The following is a 22253-nucleotide window of genomic DNA, read 5'->3' as shown; positions in this document are numbered from 1 at the left end:
TAAGCCATCTCTTCAGCCTTCCCTTCCGTCTTTAAGCTGGCATTACCCCTTATTCCAGTAAGAGGTACAAAGAATTGTCACTTTTAGTAGCAAAAGGCTGGCTTTTATTTTGGGAGAAAAGAGTCTGTCTCTGTTTCCCTGAGTTACATGGATTTAAGTTAAACTTTTGATAGTTCATACAGAAAAGCTGCAATAAAACTTGTGTAAATCAAGATCTTTCTCTGCTATTATCTGCTCCCGTCTTTATTGGACTTCTAATAGGTGAGGGCAGAACTTTGAGCATACCACCTTTCTTAGAAAGTCAACCTCAAGGGGCTGGAGAGATGGCTTAGTGGTTAAGTGCTTGCCTGTGAAGCCTAAGGGCCCCGGTTTGAGGCTTGATTCCCCAGGACCCACGTTAGCCAGATGCACAAGGGGGAGCATGCGTCTGGAGTTCATTTGCAGTGGCTGGAAGCCCTGGTGTGCCCATTCTCTCTCTTTCTCTTCCTCTCCCTCTCCCTCTCTGTTTGTCTCTCTCAAATAAATAAATAAAAATAAACAAACAAACAAAAAAAAAGAAAGTCAGCCTCAATAGTTGAGCACAGAGGAAGTCCCACCATACGTAGTAAGCAACTGGAAGCAGATTCAAAGTTGCTCTATGCATTTTCCACTTCATCAGGATTTTCTTTTGTCTACTTGACACAATGGAATGTATTGAATCCAACATGATTTCTCTTCGCTGTTTTGTGGGTTTCTGAACCCAATGCTGATATAGTTTATATTTAGATTTGGGAGACTTGGAATGTTGAGACAGAATAATTTCTCTTTCTTCCATATCCGTACTGCCATTACAAAGGTGTAAACCTTATCACAGAAGTGTTTGGGTTATTTTTAGGTATGTTTATTGGACTCACTCTTCATCCTAAAATATGATTTTATAGTTGTAAAGATTAAATTCTTCTCACTGTGGTATCTTTGCCTTGATTCATAGGAAAACTTTGGGAGTAATATTTTGTGAATGTATGCTAAGTTAAAAAAAATAATTATTTAAAAGGGAGGGGTGATGAAAATGAATGCAATAGGGCCTCTTGCCACTGCAAATGAACTTCAGACACATGTATCATATTTGCATCTGGGTTTATATGAGTACTGGGGAATTAAACCCAGGCTGGTAGGGTTTGCAAGCAAGTGCCTTTAACCATTGAGTCATCTCTCCAGCTCTAGATGCTCTTTGTTTGTTCTGTTTTGTTTTGAGGTAGGGTCTCACTCTAGACCAGGCTAACCTGGAACTCATGCTGGCCTCAAACTCACAGTAATCCTCCTAACTCTGCCTCCTGAGTTCTGTGATTCAAGGTGTGCACCAGCACACCCTGCCCACAATCTAAACTTAAGGAGTAGAGTAAATTTCTAAGGACCCTTAAAAAGTATGTATGCCATTTCAAAGTCAAAAACCAACAGGATGAGAACACCGAGAGCAGAGTGGGGCATCTGCACTCAGCTTCCACATTGAAAGGTGTTGCCCCAGGAAGACAAGAAAAACAAAACCTGTGCTAAAACCCAAAAGATCATACCTGTAATCCCAGTACTTGGGAGGTGGAGGCAGGAGAACCTGGCCAACCTGAGACAGATCGCAACAACATAGCAACCTATAAGGTATGCCTCTACAATGAAAGTACTATTATAAAATTACATGCTTTGCATTGGATTGTGTTATAAAATTTTTTGCACCATTTTATTCTGAAAGGATTTCAAATTTGCATAGAAGTTGCAAAAACTATATAAAAATTCCTTATAGCTTTTACCTATATTCCTCATCTTACCAGTTGTATATACTATGGTATTTGCTATCTCCCTGTCTTTTCTCCTTTTCTTTCTCTAGGGAGACATATACGTGTAGATGGATAGATGAATAGATATAGATATATTGACATATATAGACACACACACACACAAACACATTTTCCTCTAAGTACTGAAGATTAATTTATGGATTTTTCTATACCCTAAGCATTTTAGTGTGCATTTGTCATATTCTTACACACAATTGTAGTACAATTGCATAATCATGACATTATCATTAATACAACACTATCATTTCACCCACAGAACCTATGTAAACTCTGCACATTGCTTAATAATACAGCTTAACAACATATTAATGCACATTTTAAATATTATAAATCCTAATAAATGTAGATGGCCTCATCAATTTTTCTCTAAAGAACAAACACAATAAATGCTCTCAAAAGTTATAAAGTGTCTTTATAAAACTGAAAATAAACTAACATAAAGTGGTTTAAAATTGCAACTGGATGTTTTCTTCAGTATTATTTCTTTTAAAGTGATCAGAGAAATATTTGCAGTTGGTAATAAATATTCAAGCACCTTGCAAATGTCCTACCAATTCTCTTTGCTGATCTGTATATGCCTGTGGGATTCAAATAGGAATGCATAATTTAAATATAAATAACCTCATTTGCATATACAATTAGTTAAGCGACAGCTTTGATCCTAAGCAAAAATTATTGTCCTGTATTACCACTTAGAATTTTAATTCACCTTGAATATTCAAACTAAATTAGACCCTGGCTGTATAGTTAGAAGGGCAGTACTTCCCTGGTGCCCCCAGTCATTTATGATAGGGTAATAAAAAGCATCTTTTGCCTCCTGATGAAGAAGGTGCTGAGTTCTCTCTGTAACACCTCAGTTCGGTTTTACCAGATTTTAAATGCCTACCTTGCAGGAGCTAACAAAGGCTTAACATATTTTTGCTAATATTTCTACTCTGGGTCTTTTTCCTGTAACTATGACACTTAAGAAGGCAGCACTTACAGGAGAATGTACTTCCCTAGTGATGCTGCTGAAGGGATGGAGGCTATACAAGTCATGCCAAGGACTTTCTAGTAGAGGGCTTCTGTTGATCTTCCAGTCGAGGCTGAAGATGTGTGAATTAAACCAAAGGAATTTAAGAAAACATAGGAATACTTGCATCTCTTACATTTTTAATCTACAGTAAAATATTCTTATTAGGAATCGATGTTTTTAATTAAACAGAACATTTAATTAAGGTGCTTTTTAAGTGGGTGAAACAATTAAGTGCAAATACTTGAATGAAACATGTCATAATTACTTTTAATAGAGTGTTAATTGGTACTAGGTTTGCCAAGTTAATAATTACTGCTTATTAAATTTTCAATTAATCATTGTCATTTTCCTTTGAATAAAGATGAAAATTAGATAAACTAATTCAGGGGGAGGATATTTTCTCTTGTTAATTAGAATAGTTAATTTTTTTTTAAATAGAAAAATACTTGTTTTAGCTGTCAATCCTTGGTTTCACATTAGTTGAGTCTTTTACCCTCCTGCAGCCCAAACTGAAGAGCTAATTGGACACCTCACAGGTTTCAGTCAGGCTTGTGCTGTTAGCGCAGTTTTGCTTGTCCAGTGCCACAGTTGGTAACACATAACCATTATATATATTTGAAGTAGACAAGCAGCATCTTACAACTTAAAATGACAAGGTTGTTGGAATCCTCATATGATGTATCCACACTAAGTATGTCCGTAATAAATAAAATAAATCTATCTCAGGGGGATATAAAATTGAATTTTTTTCTTTTACAGAATTAAAAAATAAAATAGATTTTTCACTTTAAGAAGCTTTAAAAAACTTCATCATTTACTTAATCTATAAAGGTATATATCCTATGGATTCAGGAAATGATAAGACTGTCATGGGGTTTTGGGGTTCAAGAAAGGTTTTTGGCTTAGTGGTAAAGTTATGTGACTATAAATCTAAGGACCCAGGTTCAGTTCCTCAGTACCCACATAAGCCAGATGCACAAGGTGGCACATGTGTCTGGCATTCATTTGCAGTGGCTACAGGCCCAGATACAAAACATTAAAACAAAAACAAAAAAAAAAGGATTTTAAATTCAAACTCTGAGTTTGAGTCTGTTTTATCAAAGAATCAGGATAAATAAACAAGACTGAGAAGGATAATTGTTAAACTATTACATTTATTCAAGGAAGTATGGAACCAAGGGAAGGGAAATGGATGTATCCATGTAGTCTGAGAACCCAGGTGAGAATTGAACATGGGCCCAAAAGAAACATGAATAGGGATTTAGAGAGCAAAGAAAAGAAAGTACAGAGAGCTCCTGCCACGTGGAAGGTGGGAGGGGCCATAAGGCCCATGTGGGAGAAGAGGTCAAAGTCTCCCTTTGTCTTAGCACCACTGGGCCAAGACGAAGAGAGCCTTACTAGGACAGGAACCTGGAAGTTCTTAAGAGAGATGAAAAACCAACCAAGAGAGCTTGCCCACCTGGTAAGCCTCTGTTAATAACCTCATGGTGGTGAGCTTTTTTTTTTTTTTTCTCAGGTGAGCCTCAGAGAGAACTGATTGGTCTGGGCAAGGGCTGGCTCAAGAAGAAGGCAGCCATGATGGCAAGTTTAGGGCTAGGCTTAACCAACTAGAATTCCAGGATCAAATTTAATCCTTCATTTTGTGGAAGAGAACTCCTTCCCAGAGAGAGACTCAGTTTGTTTATAGAAAAATAGATTAGGAAAGAGATAAGAAGCAGCCAGATTCTTCTCTGATCTCTAGCATAGTGGAGACTGCAAGGACAAGCCAAAAGACATTCCGGCCATTTACCTTTGGGGCCCAGTCCCCTTAACTGCCTCAAGACCAAGTGGAACTGTGTCATCTATTTCACTGTGGGTTTTTTAGGGTGTATATTACCTTTTGCCTTCATTGCTATTCAAATGATCTTTTCACTATACTGGTGTTGCTGTACTGGCTGTTTTGAGACAAAGGTTCCCTCCCTATATAGCCTAGGCTGGCCTTGATCTCTTATCTTCTGTCTCAGCCTCTGGAGTGCTAGGATTGCAGGCCTGTACCATGATACCAGACTAGAAGAGTAACTTCCTCTTGTGTCTGATATATGCATTCTAAACATATTTCCAAAAAGGAGAAGCTGAAGAAAATTTCTCAACTTTTGTTTTGCTAAATGAATTTCAATGATTAGGTAGGGTTTTGTTTTTGTTTTTGTTTTTGTATTTTTTTTTCCCTAACAGCCAGAACTGCCCAGTAATTTGGTGGGAAGCTGTGCTTTTCGATAAAATTCTGTTAAAAGGTGTCTAATTTCCAGGGTCCTCAGTTAACCCAGAGATGTTCTCTTGTCGTGTTTGGTCTGATGCCACAGAGGAGGCTGTGAACGAGGTGAAGCGCCAGGCAATGACCGAACTGCAGAAGGCCGTGTCTGAAGCAGAGCGGAAAGCCCACGACATGATCACAACAGAGCGAGCCAAGATGGAACGCACGGTGGCGGAGGCCAAGAGGCAGGCAGCAGAAGATGCGCTGGCTGTCATTAACCAGCAGGAGGACTCCAGCGAGGTAAGGCCTTCCGTGAACTGCCCAGTGAGACAGATGAAAATGACTCATTTTTGGTGCCAAGTACATGTTGGACTTCAGACAAGTCTTTGAGGAAAAATTTAGAACATTTTTGGGAAATTGATGCATGTGTGGATTGACTGTGCCCAAATTTGGTTTCTTTCTTTCTTTCTTTTTTAAAAGAAAACTATTTTATTTATTTGAGAGAGAGGGACAGAGGTAGATACAGAAAATGGGCAGGCCAGGGTTCCAGGCATTGTAAACCAACTCCATATGCCTATTTGTTCATCTGGCTTATGTGGGTACTGGGGAATCAAACCTGCAAACAAACTCCAGATGCATGTATCACCTTGTGATTCTGGCTTTACATGAATACTGGGGAAACATACTAGGTCTTTTGGCTTTGCCAGCAAGCACTTTAACTGCTAAGCTATCACTGCAGCCCCTTAAATGTGGTTTCTTTATTAAAGACCTAGAAGAAAAATTCTCTGACCAAGAAAGTTTTTAATGTTTGGTAAATAACAGATTAATATGAAATTTCTACAAGTTCCTAGCACTACTTGCAAATTTACATCTTTTCTCTCTCTCTCTCTCCCTCTCTCTCTGTGTGTGTACATGAATATTTTCTTCTAATAGACCAGAATATAATTTATATATACACATGTGTGTGTCTGTGTGTATGTGCACATCCTGTAGTATCCAAAGTGATATTGCATTGCCTGAGACCAAAATTTCTCTTCTTTTTTTCAAGGTAGGATCTCATTCTGGCTCAGGCTAACCTGGAATTTACTGTGTATTCTCAGGATGGCCTTGAACTCATGGTGATCCTCCTAACTCTGCCTCCCTAGTGCTGGGATTAAAGGCATGCACCACCATGCCCAGCTTCTTTTTTTAATACTTTATTTATTTAGTTGACAGACATAGACAGAGAGAAGGATGGAGAGAGAGAGAATGGGCATGCCAGAGCCTCTAGCCCTGCAAACAGACTCCAGATGCTTGCGCCACTTTGTGCATCTGGCTTAAGTGAGTCCTGGGGAAGTGAACCTGGGTCCTTTGATTTTGCAGGCAAGCACCTTAACCACTAAGCCATCTCTCCAGCTCCAAATTACTCTTTTTTAGTGATGGGTTCTAATGTCCAATGCTGAAATAATGTTTGTATAACTTATTATCTTACTTTTTCTCTTTTTCTTTTTCCTTTCCTTCCCCCCTTTTCCCCTCCCTTCCCTCCCTTCATTCCTGTCTTTCCTACCTTCTTCTTATTCTTTTTCTTTTGATAATCTTTTGAGGTAGGGTCTCATTATAGTCCAGGCTGACCTAGCACTCACTCTATAGCACAGGCTAGCTTAAATATTTCAAAAAGATTTTATGTACAACCTCTATTTCTGATTGTCATAATTCTTATGACGGTGATAACATTGCTTTCAGAAGTAATAGCATCTTTTTTTTTTTTTTTTTTTGAGACAGGGTCACTCTGCAACCCAGGTTGACCTTGAATTAGTGACAGTTCTACCTCTGACTCCTGATTGCTGGGATTAAAGGTGTGAGCCAGTGCATCTGGAATAAATGATATTATTTAATATTATTCTAGTATAGGGATCCCCACACAGCCACACACATGTACTTACTCATTGCATAAAGATTTCAAGGAACTGGGAAGTGAAAAATCTAAAATATATATAACAGATTACTTTTAAAAATATAGACTATTACATCAGAACAACATAGACTTATTCCATGTTAATTAATGTAGCACCATAATCCTCAACCCCAAAATAACTCTAGGTAAAAGACTACAATTAGCTAGTCTCACAAAACTGAACTCTCAAAGGCATGGACTGATAAATCAATGGTCTACTACAAAACATATCTATAATTTGTGAGGGAGAGTAAGAATTTAATTTGTAGCAGGCTTCTCTGCGGATGAAAGACCCTGCGGGAATCACTCACTGCCCAGAGTTTCTACTTAATGTGTAGCAGATGAATAGCAAAGGGACAAAAGGAATTGATTTTCAACATTTGAAAGTTTCTCAGGAAGAAAAGGACAAAGGGAAGTTTATCTTCCCTTAACTGCTGACTTTTCTATTGTCAAATTAAACTAGACAGAAATTCAATTTTATTGGCATCTTGTAGCTATGATATATAAGGACCTAGTTTTGTTCTTTATGTTTTTTTAAAAAAATAATTGATTAGCATCTTTAAAGAGAAGTTGTACAAGTTAGTGATATTGTGAGGCATAGTTGCCACCGTACTTTCAACATTCCCACTGTCACAAGAACATGTTCGGGCTGTTGTGTGTGTTGAAAGTCACCTGTACATCATCACATTCTAAAATCAAATTCTTAAGAAGAATGTGATTCAATAAGTGCTTGCATCTACACAGTTCCTTCAGTGTTTGTAAACTTTGTGTCTTTATTTTAAAAAACTATCCAGAAAAAAAATATGGTAGTGACATCAGTCTTTAGCACTATAAAATGTGGTTTACTAAACAGACTTGAGGTGGAGAAAGCTCTCTGTCCTCCCTCTTCTCCCCCTGATCTCCATAGGCAATCAGCAGGGCTGTGGCTCCTTCTGGCTACCACAGAGCACACTGCTCCAGCTTTCACCTTGGTTGTAGGACCCAGCACAGTTGCTGATGATGTAAGTTTGAGAGCAACAGAGCTTTCCTCAGCCATGATGGGCTTAACCCAAGGTGTCTAAGGTGCTAAACAGTTCAAAGTTCACCAGAGCCATGTCACAAACCTTTGGTTCTGGACCAGAGCTTCAAACCAAGACAGTGGCTCTCAGAGTTTTTATTGTCATTGCCAAATGCTGAAAAGGAATTAGGGTCTGTGGACAAGGAGGGAGTGAGCAAGCCAAAGTAGTATTATTAAGGAAAAGTGAGAGAAATTCCCATCAAGTAGGAGGGGTGTCCCAAGAGCGAGAAAAAGATCACTACTGAGCTGCCGGGTTTATTGGCTTTTTATAGGACTTGTGGGGGGATCTGGATAGAGACTGAGGTAATCTTTAGAGATTGATTGTCTTCCTGTGTGCATTTGCACTGAGCCAGCATGGAGCCTGGAACCCTGTGCATGTTGCCTGGGCCCAACTGGGAAAGTGATCATGCCTTGCTGACCCACTCAGGGGAACTGTCACTTACGGTGGTCACCTTGTTCATTGCTTATCTCAACTGGCTGTACCTGTCCTGAATGTTAATGACTGAGTTACCTGGTTTTTTGTTTTTTGTTTGTTTGTTTGTTTTGTTTTTGTCCCTGGCCTATGTGACTGGCTTGTAGTTCACCGTGACCCCTTGTCCTTACTGCCTATGGGGAGATAGCTCCTACTGCATGGAGGAGATAATTGTCTATTGAGAATCCCCATCTATGTTTTTATACTTGGAAATTTTCTTTAATATTAACAATTCAGCCCCAAACCAATCTCACAGAGCACTGTATTTTAGATATTTTCTAAATTGTTTGTTTAAAAACATGAAGTCTTGCTGTTATAGTAATTGATTAAATATATATATATATATATATATATATATATATATATATATATATATATATATATATATATTGTCATTTAACATATCAGCTATTGATTTTTAAAACCTCAGTATTGGGGGTTTTGTGACCAAGCCAAGGATATATACAATCTATTTGATACACAAAACTCTAGATTACATCCATTTATTTGTTAATTCTTATAATAGGTTATTGACTTTTATTCTATATCAGGGACAGTCCTGGCACTGAGAGCACATATTCCACATCTCGTGTTTACTGCAATTTACCAGGACAGGCACAAAACTGAGTTCTAACTGGATTATAGGAGTCACAGTAAAGCATAATCAGTGTTAGGGTGATCAGCTCTCCACTACCTCTCCTTTCCACTGGGGCCTTTTTGGCTTCCTCAGACAGTGAGAATATCTCCTCCAGCAAACAATCCAGAAGATGGGAGGTGAGCACACTGTGGATCATGACCGTGCAGAGGTTAAAGACTCTTGTGGAAGGGTCATTTAAACTGCAGTGTGACAGAGAGTAGAAGAAACTCTCATCTCACGAAAGCTGGGGTCATCTGTGTTTTCAGAGAGAGATGGGGAGGAGGATGACTGGATGTGGCTGGCTGTCTGTGGTGCAGGGGTCAGGTGCTGGTTGGATACATGAGATAGAGCGGACAAGATATGATGCTTGATCAGCTGTCTAGAAAGAAGAGAAAGTTGTGAGGTTTTGGTTGACACACAAGGTTTTGAATATATGTTTCAAGTGACATGACTTGAACTACCTTCGTAAACTTGCTGGATTTTACCTCACCAAGGTGGTTACGGAGGTGACGGCAAACGTGACTAGTACTCACTTTTTCTAATGCATGTGCAATGCTAATTAAAACAGTTAAAAGCTCAGATGAATCATTTAATCTGGCTAGATGGACAAATTTTGGATTGGAGACAGTAAACAGCAAAGAGGTTTATAGAGTTCCTCCTGCCCAAGTATGAAAACCTCAATAGTGCACTCAATGGTAGGCTGTGGGATGACTCACGAACTTTTAGAGTGCCCCACTCCATCCCCGAGTATCCTGGTTTGGATGCTGCCTTATGTGGTCACCTCATGTAAAGGCCATGCCTCAGGTGTTTGGATGCTTACCTTCTGTTCTGTTGCTGAGAATGAATGATTAGTCGAATGTGGAAGGCTTGAGTTGGTCTCAGCACCATTGCCATCTCTGGTTTTTCACTATGCTCCCATTAGGCTCCACTACTTCTCAGGAGATAGGATGTTGCGTGCTAGTCTCACTGGTTATTTAAGGGAATTTTATAAACATTTACCTCAACTTCTTAAGTTATAGTGTTTTGAAAGCTGAAATTCTTGGTATTATCTGATTGTATTGATTACAATTGTTCTTCTGTCTACAGGTCTCTGATTGGAGCAATGTTCCTTTTCCCTTTTTTTTTTTTTTTGAAACTATCTCTATTGTAGATACCACTCATTTTCCATCTAGACTATGCATATAATCTCCATAGTCCAAATGTATAAAAACAGACTTGTAGTTTATATAAATACACACATTATTATTGTATCCCTCTCCCTTGTAGGGAGCATGAATTGGAATCCAGGCTTCAGAATTGGAAGACCTGCATTCCCAGTATAGCTGTTTCTGTTGCTCTGAGGGTTTGTGTCCAGGACAGATATATCTATCTTCTGTAATTTTTAATGACAGAAAAAGAATTCTCTAATTTCTGCATTTAGCCATCATCTTTCTGTTTCAGTTTTCACATAGGTAAATCGAGACCAATCATGTCCATGCAGCTAGCAAAGCCAGCCATTCTGGAAGGTTAGCAGTAAAGGAAGAAAGCATTTTGGAAGGAAGAAATAGCAGTCAGAAATGTTTAACTGGGAGAACAATGGGAGAGATCACCAAAGCAGAAATGAGTAAACTCATGGACTTTTCATAGCATGTGGAAGGATATCATTTGACATCCTACCTGGCAAGCTTTTCATAGTAATCAAGGGAATCTCACTGAATCAAACCACTCTTGTGAGCCAGGCTATCACAGGCACAGACACCAGGAAGCCAGGTCCATACAGTTACTGGAGGTGGCATGAGTAGTTGCCCCAGATGACATGAGAAGATGGACAGTGACTGAGTCACATTGTCAGGGGTGGAAGAGGGGCTCTCTGTTCTTCAGCCCATTTACTTCTCCTATCAGTGTGATAGAGTGGAGTTGTTTCCTGTCCTTTGCTGATAAGAAGCCAAGTCTTGTGGAGGGTTTAAACAGTTGTTTAGCATCTCATAGTCAGAAGGAATGAGCTCTTCCTTAGCCCTGTGGCCTGGCTCTTTGGCCATCTTCCCACTGAGAATGCAGGACCAGCATCAGCATCAAAAGTAAAAATTCATGGGACATGGTCTTTCCACTGTTGTCTTTCTTTGGTATTCATTTCTGTTTCCTATCTGCATACACATAGAACTTTTTTCCCCTCAAAGAATAAGTCATGTTGGGGATATTGCTAATGAAATTTCTGCTGATCCTCTTTGAGATCCATAATTTGTTCTAGCTTTGAAGACTGAAGTGTGTGACTAGAAGAGAGCACAGAAACAGATTGTATATGAATATTCTACTTGGCAACTCCCAGTTTTAAGCCATCAAAGTCGTATTTTCCACCACTCTAAAAAGTATTTATCTGTTTTTCATAGGTGCAAAACTGCATGTTGTATACATAGTTGGGCAGTTTTGTTTCACCCAGGCAGGAAAATTGATCATTTGTTTTTATTTATGGAGCCCACTAAGCTCTGATTATGTGAGCAAGTTGGAGAGTCTTCATTGCTTGTTCTAGAATTTGTGGTGTCTGTGTAGTACGGTTCCCAGTGGGGAAATACCACGTGTGAGACTTGGGATTCACAACACCTCACATTTCTTCATAGCCCTTCACTGCTGATCACAGCTTCTCACAGCCCCTTACTACTCCTCACAGCCTCTCACTGCCCCTCACAAACTGATCAGACAAGAGATTCAGAGCAGGAACTATGATGTTACATTCTAAGATAGGTTTAGGGGCTAGAGAGATGGCTTAGCCGTTAAGGTGCTTGCCTGAAAAGCCAAAGGATCCCAGTTTGATTCCCCAGGACCCATGGAAGCCAGATGCACGAGGGGGCATTTGGAGTTCGTTTGCAGTGATTGGAAGCCCTGGCGTGCCCATTCTCTCTCTCTCAAATAAATAAGAATTAAAAAAAAAAATAAACACTCTAATGTAGGTTTCATTTGTTTACTTTTTTAAAAAAGACTAGCTGTTTTATTTCACAGGTTTTTAGGGTAGAATGAACAAAGCATTTAGGTTTGAGATGACCTTGCATTGCCCATCTCTGGGAGCTTAGGTTTTCTCATCTGCAAAAGTGGGACAATGAAGCCAGGTGTAGTGCCGCACACCTTTGATCCCAGCACTTGGGAAACAGAAGTAGGAGGATTTCCATGAGTTGGAGGCCATCCTGAGACTAGATAATGAATTCCAGGTCAGCCTGGCCTAGAGTAAGACCCTACCTCAAAAAAAAAAAAAACAGGGGAAAAAAAAAGTGAGACAATGTTCATGACCTACTTTGCAAGGTGGTTGAAAAAGGATGAACACAATGAGAACAACTTCATATACAAGATAACAGAGTTTCTGGACAGAAAGTTCTGTATGTGCCAGGAGATAAAGTAAAAGGAGTTAGGCAAAAGGTACCCATCTTAGGCCTAAGTATTGCCAGTGACACAAATAGATGGCACCAGAGTCAGAGGAGCATCCTGGTGGACTCCACTCACAGCAGGGAGGCAGATGAAAGTAAGTGAACAAAGCCTAGGTGATAAGGACAAGAGAACATTTTTTTGTGTGTATAAGAGTAGTGTGTGTGTGTGAGTGTGTGTGTATGTGTGTGTGTTTATGTGTGTATGTATGTTTTCATGTGTGTGGGAACATATATTCATGGGTGCACGTGCAAGTCTGTGTATATGTGGATGCCACAGCTATCTTTAATGCTATCTTTAATCACTCTCTGCCTTGTTTTTTGACACAAGTTCTATCACTGAACCTAGACTTAATAAATTAGGTTAGGATAGCCATGAAGCCTTAGGGATCCACCTCTCTCTCCCTCTGTCTCCTTAACACCAGAGTTATAGGTATGCCGTTGTACCTGGCTCTTGTGTGGGCTCTGGGGATCCAGACTCAGCTCTTCATGCTTGGGCAGCAAGCATGTTACCCACTGTGCTGTCTCCCCAGCCCAAAAAGACAGATATGAGACAGCTGACTGTGGTAGCTAAATAAGACAGCTTCAAAGAAAGGAAGAGGAAGTTATAGCATAAGAAACAGAAGTTTAGCAAAATCAGTGGAATTTCAAGCAGCAACATTACAAAGGATGGAATGAGGAATGGATCAGTTGTGGAGAATATTTAACAAGTCCAGTGAGGATGGAGGAAGTAGCTACTAAGGAAATGGAAGGTGAAATCAACTAATGTTTTCTCCCTGTTGCTGTGAATGTCTGTGCTTGAAGGCACTTCATTTGGATCTGGGAAAGCCCTCCATTTCAAAAGGTGGAGAGGCCCTTGGTCTAGTGCAGGGACTATCCAATACTACAGCTTTCTTCTTGCCAGTGCCAGAGGAGCTGGTGTGATTGCTGCTTACTTGGGACTTCAGGCTCTGTAATCCTAGCCATGGTGCAGTCCTTGTTTCTGCCTGACAGGTACCGTGGCTCCAGGAGCTTCAGCAACCTGCCTGTGGTTGTCAGCCCCCTTACTATGTGATGTCTTTCAAAAGGAAACACAGGAAGGCCTGATTCTGAAGCCTTTGCCATTCCCATTATCTATCATGCCACCTTGTCTTTGATGCATGCAGTTCCCTGACCTACCTCACTGTCCACTGTCAGGAATTCTCACGCTTCTAATCAGTTCTGCCACAGTGAGACCTAAGATTTGAAACTGACAAAATGTGACACTTTAGCAAGAGCATTTGATTTACAGGTCACATGCCTGGGGGACCCTCATCTTGGCTATGTAATTTATTCTCTTTGTGGCTTTAGAAATGACTTTTAGTACAAAGTTATTTATTTTTAAGGGCCTCAGTTTCTTGAGCTGCATAATGTATGTGACAGTGGCTTAAATTGTCAAGAACAATGGGAGTATAATGGGATTTCAGTGAACTTAAGTCAGTCTGCTGCTTCTGTAAACTTTTTTGTTTTTTTCTTCCACAGGATCAGAACCAGAGGAGCTAACCCTTGATGTTTAGGGAGACTTAGTTATAGCCATTTTACTTAAATGTACTGAGCTCCAATTCTGTATACAACCTACTAAAACAAAGTAATTGAGGAAGAACAATTTTGTCTCTTAGAAAAAAAAAAAAAAAAAAACCTTTTTTCTCATTACTAAGGATTAGAAGCAATATATTTTGTTGGTAGGATTGAAGGACCATTCTCTGTATATCTAAAATACCAAGATAAAGGGAATAGCTTTTTCCCCCCTTAGGGACAAAGAGAATTGCTGATAAGAGACAAAGTGTAAAATTGTTGATATGAAGCTGTGGCATCCAGACTCTTCCATCCATCCTTGCTATATCTGTATATAACTGAGTGCTTAATATATTTAGCAAAGGGGAATTTTGTGTTCTGCCTTGAATCATTCATCTACATCCCAGGGCAACTGTGGTCCATTGACTGATCTCCTTTTTCAAACAAGAAGAAACTATTTTTATTTTTTATGATGGAAGGGGAATAATATGACAAGTAAGCTGAGACTGTAAGTGCCTGAACTCTGGGAAAGAGATGTGCTTTGAAGTAGAATCTGCCAGCTCCTCCATCACTCCTGGGAAACCTGGGAGAAGTATAACTATCTTTCCACAACAAAATTATTTATTTATTTAATTAAGTTTTATTTATTTATTTGAGAGAGAGAGAGAGGAAAAATGAGGCAGATAGAAAGAATGGGCACACCAGGGCTTCCAGCTACTGCAGACAAACTCCAGATGCATGCACCACCTGGTGTATTTGGCTTATGTGGGTTCTGGGGAATTGAGCCTGGGTCCATAGGCTTTGCAGGCAAGTGCCTTAACTGCTAAGCTATCTCTCCAGCCCTATTTATTAAAGAAAGAGAGGGAGGGGAAGGGAGGAGGGTATGGGCATACCAGGACCTCCTGTTGCTGCAATGAACTCCAGACACCTGTGCTACTTTGTGCATCTGGCTTTATGTGGGTACTGGGGAATAGAGCCTAGACTCACTGGCTTTGAAAACAAGGCCTTTAACTGCTGAGCCATCTCTCCATCTCTCAAATATTTTTTTTTCAAAAGTAAACTAAAATGAATAAAACAACTCTTTATAACTAGTCATATAAATATAAAAATCACAAGTAGAAAAGTATAAAAGGAGAGATTAAGCCATTAGCTGCATTTCTGGATATATCCCTAAGGGTCAGATACAATATGCAGTTTCCACCTCTGTGAATAGCAAGAATATTAAAGACTTAAAATGATCACACTCACAGGGTCCTCTGCCTTCCTGTGTCCAATACTGACTTCCCAGAGGGAGTTCCACTAGGCAAGCTTCAGCCATACAGGAGTGGACTCAGCAATAGGATATATATATATATATATTTAGAGCCATCCAAGAGAAATCTCATGATAGAAGTGGCCTTTATAGGCTTCTTAGGAGCTTTAAACCAAAGGTCATGCACTTTGGAGTTTCCCATTGGCTGAACATGCACTAGTTTCCTCAACATTCAAAGCAGAACAGTGTGGAGAAAAGTAAGGATATTCAAGGCTTCCCCTACCAGATCATTTAAGTTGCTCTGTTGGAGCTTCCTACAGCTGAAGGTGAGTTTTGTCCCAGTAGTGGGTAGTAGATGAAGAGGATTAAACCAGCGGAGTGGAACTAGAGGGAAAACTAGCCAGAGCCCTTCCATCCTGGAGCAGAAGCAGGCAATGCTAGACAAGAAGCCCCAGCTCACAGCCGAAAGATCCAAAACATCTGTTTCTGTGTTTGGCACAATTCCACTTTTTTTTTTTTTTTTTGTAAAATTGTTCCCATCTTTGAAAACACTTTAAAAAATAAAGAAGTCCCCATTCCGTCTCCTCTTTCCATTCCCCAACACATGCATTTGTAATTACCTGGTTTAGTCTGTGTGTTTAATCAGTTTAAATTGAGAATGCTGTGTACGTCTGATTTCAATCTGAAGGAGCCATTGAGCATTGGGCAGTTACCACCCTCAAGCCTGCCAAAATGTGCTTCTGCCAGAAAAAGATAGGACTCACACCAGGGTATTTCCTAAAGAAGCCACTTGACTCAGATTAGATGTTTAATTTCCTTAAAATATTGTTTTGGATTTGGGTCTGTGTTCTGTAATTGGGATTTTCTGATGTAATTTAGGAATATCGCTTATTTGCTGAGTTTGTTCCAGGACCCAGCTGGCAATCTCCTAAGAGCTGAATCTCATGGAAGTAAACTTCGCTCTCAGCAAGAGCATCACACCTCACTGCTTTGAAGGCTGGGCCAGCCCGTGTTTTCTCACATTTTTAGGCGGCCCTCATCCATGCAATTCCATTGGAATTAATTTTGAGAGAGGTCTTCCAAACATGGAAATGGGCTTCTTATCAGAGGCTTTATATCCCTTGGGACCCTTTCTTTGTTTATGTGACATTTTGTTTGCTTTTTGGAGATAGGATCTTCAGGACCATACTGTGTAACCCAGGCTAGCCTGAAACTTGCTATGTACCCCAGGCTGGCCCTCAAAATTTCAGTCCTCTTGCTTCAGTCTCTCAAGTAATAGGGTTTAGACATGAGCTACCAAGCCTGGCCCTCTTGAGACTTTTTCTTAAATTAATTGAACTAGAAAAAAAAATAGCTTTAAATTCCAGTTTTTTTTTTATCAATTTTACTTATGACATTCACATATCAACTAAGTTTTAAGATTGAGATCATATATATATATATATATATATATATATATATATATATATAGTTTTTCTTTATCAGACTGTAGTTTATAAATGGTTAAGAAATAACACGGAGCTGAACTCATTTTAAACCTAAAATTCACAGAGTCTGGCATTTAAAGCCTCTAGGAGCCCATTCACTCTCTCTTTGTCTTTTATATTAAAAAAAACAATAGGGCCTTCAGGCACTGCAAACGAATCCCAGATGCAAGTACCACCTTAAGCATCTGACTTACATGGGTCCAGGGGAATTGGCCCTGGGTTCTTAGGCTTCATAGGCAAGCACCTTAGCCACTAAGCCATCTCTCCATCCATTTTTTGTTTTTGTTTTTTTCTTCCCAAGTTTGTGTGATGACAAAAATTCTCCTTCTATGATCTGCATGGTAGAAAAACTCTACATGTTGGGTGATAGGCTGACATTCCACCTAAGTCTTTTCAGCCCACCTCATGACACATCACCAGCATACTGAAAGCCAAAATAAATACAGTGAACACTGAGGGAACAGTTGCAATATCCAAGTGTGTCATTATTTAAAAATCTATTTTAAAATTGTGACATAATGATATTGTCAGTTTCTTGGGATTATTAGATTATAGTCAAAAATTGGTTTTCCAAGAAAATGAAAAAAATCAATGCAGAAAGCTGAGGTTGTAGCTCTGGAGTGGGGAGCTTGCTTAGCAGGTGCAAGGCTCCGGGCTCCACCCCAGCACTGCACAGTAAAGATGAAGAAGAAAGCTGAGGGTCAGAAAGCTCAGCTCACCTGACAGCATTTCACATTTGTTGCAGGCAAGTTCACATTGCTGGCAGAAGTCACCTGACCAAGAGCAGCTTGTGGGAAAAATTTTAAAAAAGAGGCTTATTTTGGCTTACAGGCTCGAGGGGGAAGCTCCATGATGGCAGGGAAAACCAATGGCATGAGCAGGGGGTGAACATCACGCCCTGGCCAACATCAGGTGGACAACAGGAACAGGAGAGTGTGCCAAACATTGGCATGGGGAAACTGGCTATAACACCCATAAGCCTGCCCCCAACAATACATCACCTCTAGGAGCCGTTAATTTCCAATTGCCATTAGCTGGGGAGACTAGCATTCAGAATATTTAACTTTAGGGGAAATACCTGAATCAAGCCACCACAACATTGGAGCTAGGAACATGTGCTTTAATCATGAAACAAGCATTGAGTCAGCTCTCTGAGGTATGTCTTCTCTAGGAAGGACTCCTGAGCATTTTGTCACATTAGTTCCTCCCCCTGGCCCCTTCCTTCCCTAGGATCTATCCCACATGGGTGTTTTTGTCTCAAGGAATGCTTTGCTCTGATTCATAAGGCGCCTATCCTAGAGTGTAATCTTAGAGACAGCCTCATTTCTGCTTTTCTCATGTCTTATAAAACACCACATGAACTGGCAGCTGGCTTTACAGGGTTACAATTACCTCCTTTTGACACACAGCTGAGTCCAACTCCCCCTGCTTTGCTGGCTTCCCTGAGTGGCAAAGAAGCTCTATTTCCCGGGCTCCTCCCCAGCGGGTAGGTAGTGCTGAGGAGGGACCAGGCCCGCTGGTTCCTCCTAAGGAGTTGAGGAGGAGGATGAACATTGGACGACTCAGAACTTCTCCTAGTCACCAGAGAAAAACCACACTGAGTCAGGAGTCTTGTTGAAGCAGGAACTCGCTTTATTGTTACAAGCAGTTTCCTATATAATGTTGGGAATGAAGGTAGGGATTCTAGGATGGGGGGAAGGTAAGGGCCAATCGTAAACTGTGACTATTGAAATGATAATTCCAATTCCTGCATGGAAGTAGCAGGCCAGAAGCCATTAGGCGTCTGGCTGAGTCCTAGCTGGCCAGAGGCAGATCACCAAACTTTAGCTAGGCTCAGGAAGTTCCACTAGGCTGCACACCCAGGCCTCTTTAGGCCCAATACTCTATCAGCTGGAAAGTGTTATGTTCTAGTCAAATTGTTACTTATGAAGTTTTAAGATTTGTCAGTTTTCAAAGAAAATGAAGCATTGACTGACTTATTAATTTCACAGTACTTATTAAGTATCACCTACAAGGTAGGTGCTACTGGCTTAGCAAGTTTCATAGAAAACAAACCAGAGTCCCTGATTCCAAGTTGCTGAGGTCAAGGAGGCTGTCTGAAGACTGTCCTGGCATTTGATTGTAAGGTACACTGAGTAACTGCAAGGGAAAGAGACAAACCACCAGAGCCATACCACCTCCTGGCCACATCCTGTCTCACCTTGTTAGTATCTAGAAGGACAAAGTTTCTGCCAAGAGTATGTGTGTTTGTGTCTGGCCATCATGGTATTGGTGTTGGGAGAAGAAAAGTCATCATATAGAGATTGCTAGGTAGTAAAAATGGATGATTTACATACAAAGGTAGCCAAACCTACAGAGCAGGGATTTTTATTTATTATTATTACAGCATGTGTTTGTGTGTGGCATGAGTGTAGACGCCAGTGGACAACCTTGGGTGTTATTGGCAAGAAAAGAATGCCATATACTGTTTGAGACAGGGTCTCTCATTGATACAGAGCTCAGCAATTAGGTCAAACTGGCCAGAAACCTCCAGGTATCTTCATGTCTGCTTCTCCAGTGCTGGAATTTCAGGCCTGTGCCATCACACGTGGCACTTTTTAACATGTATGTATATGTATATATATGATATATATATATATATATATATATTTATATTTAATTTAATTGTTTATTTGAGAGAGAGAGAATGGGCGTGCCAGGTCCTTCAGCCACTGCAAAGGAACTCCAGTCGCGTGTGCTCCTTGTGTGTGTGTGTGTGTGTGTGTGTGTGTGTGTGTGTATGTGTGTATATATATATATATATATATATATATATATACATATATACATATCTATATTTATTTCTTTGAGAGAGGGAGAGGGAGAGAGAGAGAGAGAGACCTGGCACTTTTATAAGGGATATTAGGGATTAAATTTAGGTCCTTATGCTTGCAGTGCAACTCCCTAGCCCAAAAGACGAGATTATTTTTAAATTACTTGCTTTTATTCATATATATTTTTAAATTAATTGATAAATTTGTGACCAAAAAGGAAGAACAAGAGAGAGGCACACCAGGGCCTCTTACCACTGCAGACAACCTCCAGATGCATGGACCACTTTGTGCATCTAGCTTTATGTGATTACTGCCAGAGTTTCACCTCCACAATGCGTTTACCTGGGCTCTCCCTTCCTTCTTTAGAGTTGCTGGAACTGTGGCCGGAAAGCAAGTGAGACCTGCAGTGGCTGTAACACAGCCCGATACTGTGGCTCCTTTTGCCAGCACAAAGACTGGGAGAAGCACCACCACATCTGTGGACAGACCCTGCAGGCTCCACAGCAGGGAGACACCCCCGCTGTCAGCTCCTCCGTCACACCCAGCAGTGGGGCCGGGAGCCCAATGGACACACCACCAGCAGCCACTCCGAGGTCAACCACCCCAGGAACCCCCTCCACCATAGAGACAACACCTCGCTAGACACTAACTCAGACTGTTGGAGAAAAGACAACACAACCAACATGAAACCAATTCCTCATCCTCAGATGCTCAAAGTCGTTTTTCTGTTTGTTTGTTTATAGGTGAACTATCTATCCTATTTCAGTACTTCGGCAAGAGAGAACCTAACTGTATCTTGAGGTGGTAGTAAAACAGAGGGCCAGTAACGGGTCATAATGACTTATTGTGGATAACAAAGATATCTTTTCTTTAGAGAACTGAAAAGAGCAAAGAATATAACATGAAATGCTAGATTTGACCTCCTCCCTGTTATTTTCAAGTAGCTGGGATTTTAAACTAGATGACCTCATTAACCGATGCTTTACCAAACAGCAAACCAAGAGATTGCTAATTGCTGTTGAAAGCAAAAATGCTAATATTAAAAGTCACAATGTTCTTTATATACAATAATGAAAAAAAAAAAAGGCAATCCCTCAAGGGCATGAGCATTGGCTACAACAGTAGACATTTTAACAAGAAGATGAATGGCGTCTGTGGGTTGCTAACTGAACTTTGAAGACCCGCTACAAAATGCGCACATGTGCAGCAGATTGGAAGGAGACACAGATGTTTGGGTTTTTTTTTTTCCTGTTTCTGAAAAGAAATAATAATATCCAGGTCAACAGAGTGAAAAATGAAAGATGATTTGCAGTGGGATGTATGAATACAGCAGCAAGAAAAAAAATGCCATAATACAAAGGCTCCTTTTTATATATAAATAAATATATATATATTCACACACACACACACACACACACACACACACACACACACACACACAGAAGTAAGAGACTCAGCCTGCAGTTCATTAGCATTCTGGCAGCTTCCACATCAGCCAGCTGCCCTGAATAACCCTTCAACATTTCTTCACTTTTTCAAGGTTCCACAGAGTAAGACATTGGGTCTGTTCCAGCTCATTCATTTTATATTAAAAATAATTTTTAAAAAAATGGTGGCTCCAGCTCCAGCCCCTTTCCAAAATTTTTCAACCCCACCCTGTTTGGATTTTTAATTAAAAAAAAAAAAAACCTAGTAGTTCTCTTGGTGTTAAAACACTTCTGTCCTGTGAGGTTTTCCCAATGGTGTTTTTCCTGTAAATGTGTTGGACAAATGTGAAAATGCATTGTAGTTTATCCATATGCCCACATTTAGTCTCTTTATTCCTAGTTGGTGAGAAACCTGTATCTTTCTATGCTGCTTTTATACCTGTATGTAATAGTGATATTTCTCTAGTAGTTAAAAAAGCAAAAAAAGAAGAAAAAAAAAAAAAAGAAACAAACCCTCTTTTTTGGTTGTCCTCAAGAAGAAAAGGTAAAAAAAAAAAAAAAAAAAAAAAAAAAAAAGCTATCTTTTGGAGCTGCTATTTCACTCTCTTGTAGGAATTTTTTTTTCTCCTGAAAACCAGCATGCTTCACGGAATGCTCACATATCGGTGTTTTGTAAGAGGGATGTACATAAATGTATTTTGCACTGTCGCAATGACTCCCTAGGCATGCTTTTTTGTTAAGCAAACTTTTTAAATATGCTAGAGCCATTTCACCAATTTTAGCTGTAGCATAGAGTAGTGGAATTTTTCTTTCTTTTTTCTTTTTTTATGAAAAAAAAATCATTATTAGGGACTTTTTTTAAAAAAAAATAAAATAACAAGATATCCTACTTTAAAAAAAAAAAAGGACAGTGCATGCATATTGCTGTAAGGTCGTTTAAGTATTTCTAATTTTACAAAAAAGAAAAAAATCATTAGAGCTCCAAATGCTGAGGTGTATACTGACAGCTTTAACCCTGCTGAATACCAGGTAATAAATACAGTATTCTTACAGAAGGGAAGTCAGCCAAAGACTGATCTGATGGACCAAAATCAGAGTTTTGAAAAGAACCAGGACTACTTTCCAACTGATCAGCAGGTTAAACATGTCCAGCAAGGTATAGTGTGAATCCATTAACCC

The 22253-nt window shown here is 39.8% G+C and overlaps 1 protein-coding gene across 7 annotated transcripts in view; it reads left to right on the top strand.

Moving 5' to 3' along the window:
- Runx1t1 (RUNX1 partner transcriptional co-repressor 1) overlaps positions 1–20745 on the top strand; it is a 169985-nt gene extending 149240 nt beyond the window's left edge. For all 7 annotated transcript variants that reach the window (XM_045143076.1, XM_045143078.1, XM_045143077.1 and 4 more), the window contains 2 exons: positions 5184–5374; positions 20014–20745. In XM_045143076.1, coding sequence (XP_044999011.1) covers positions 5184–5374; positions 20014–20289 — 467 coding nt within the window. In that variant the 3' untranslated portion in view covers positions 20290–20745. The remainder of the gene's footprint in view (positions 1–5183; positions 5375–20013) is intronic.
- Positions 20746–22253: the final 1508 nt, after the last annotated feature.

The sequence above is a fragment of the Jaculus jaculus genome, chromosome 2 (assembly GCF_020740685.1).
Source record: "Jaculus jaculus isolate mJacJac1 chromosome 2, mJacJac1.mat.Y.cur, whole genome shotgun sequence".
Lineage (NCBI taxonomy): Eukaryota > Metazoa > Chordata > Mammalia > Rodentia > Dipodidae > Jaculus > Jaculus jaculus.
This window is presented reverse-complemented; position numbering and strand designations above follow the sequence as displayed.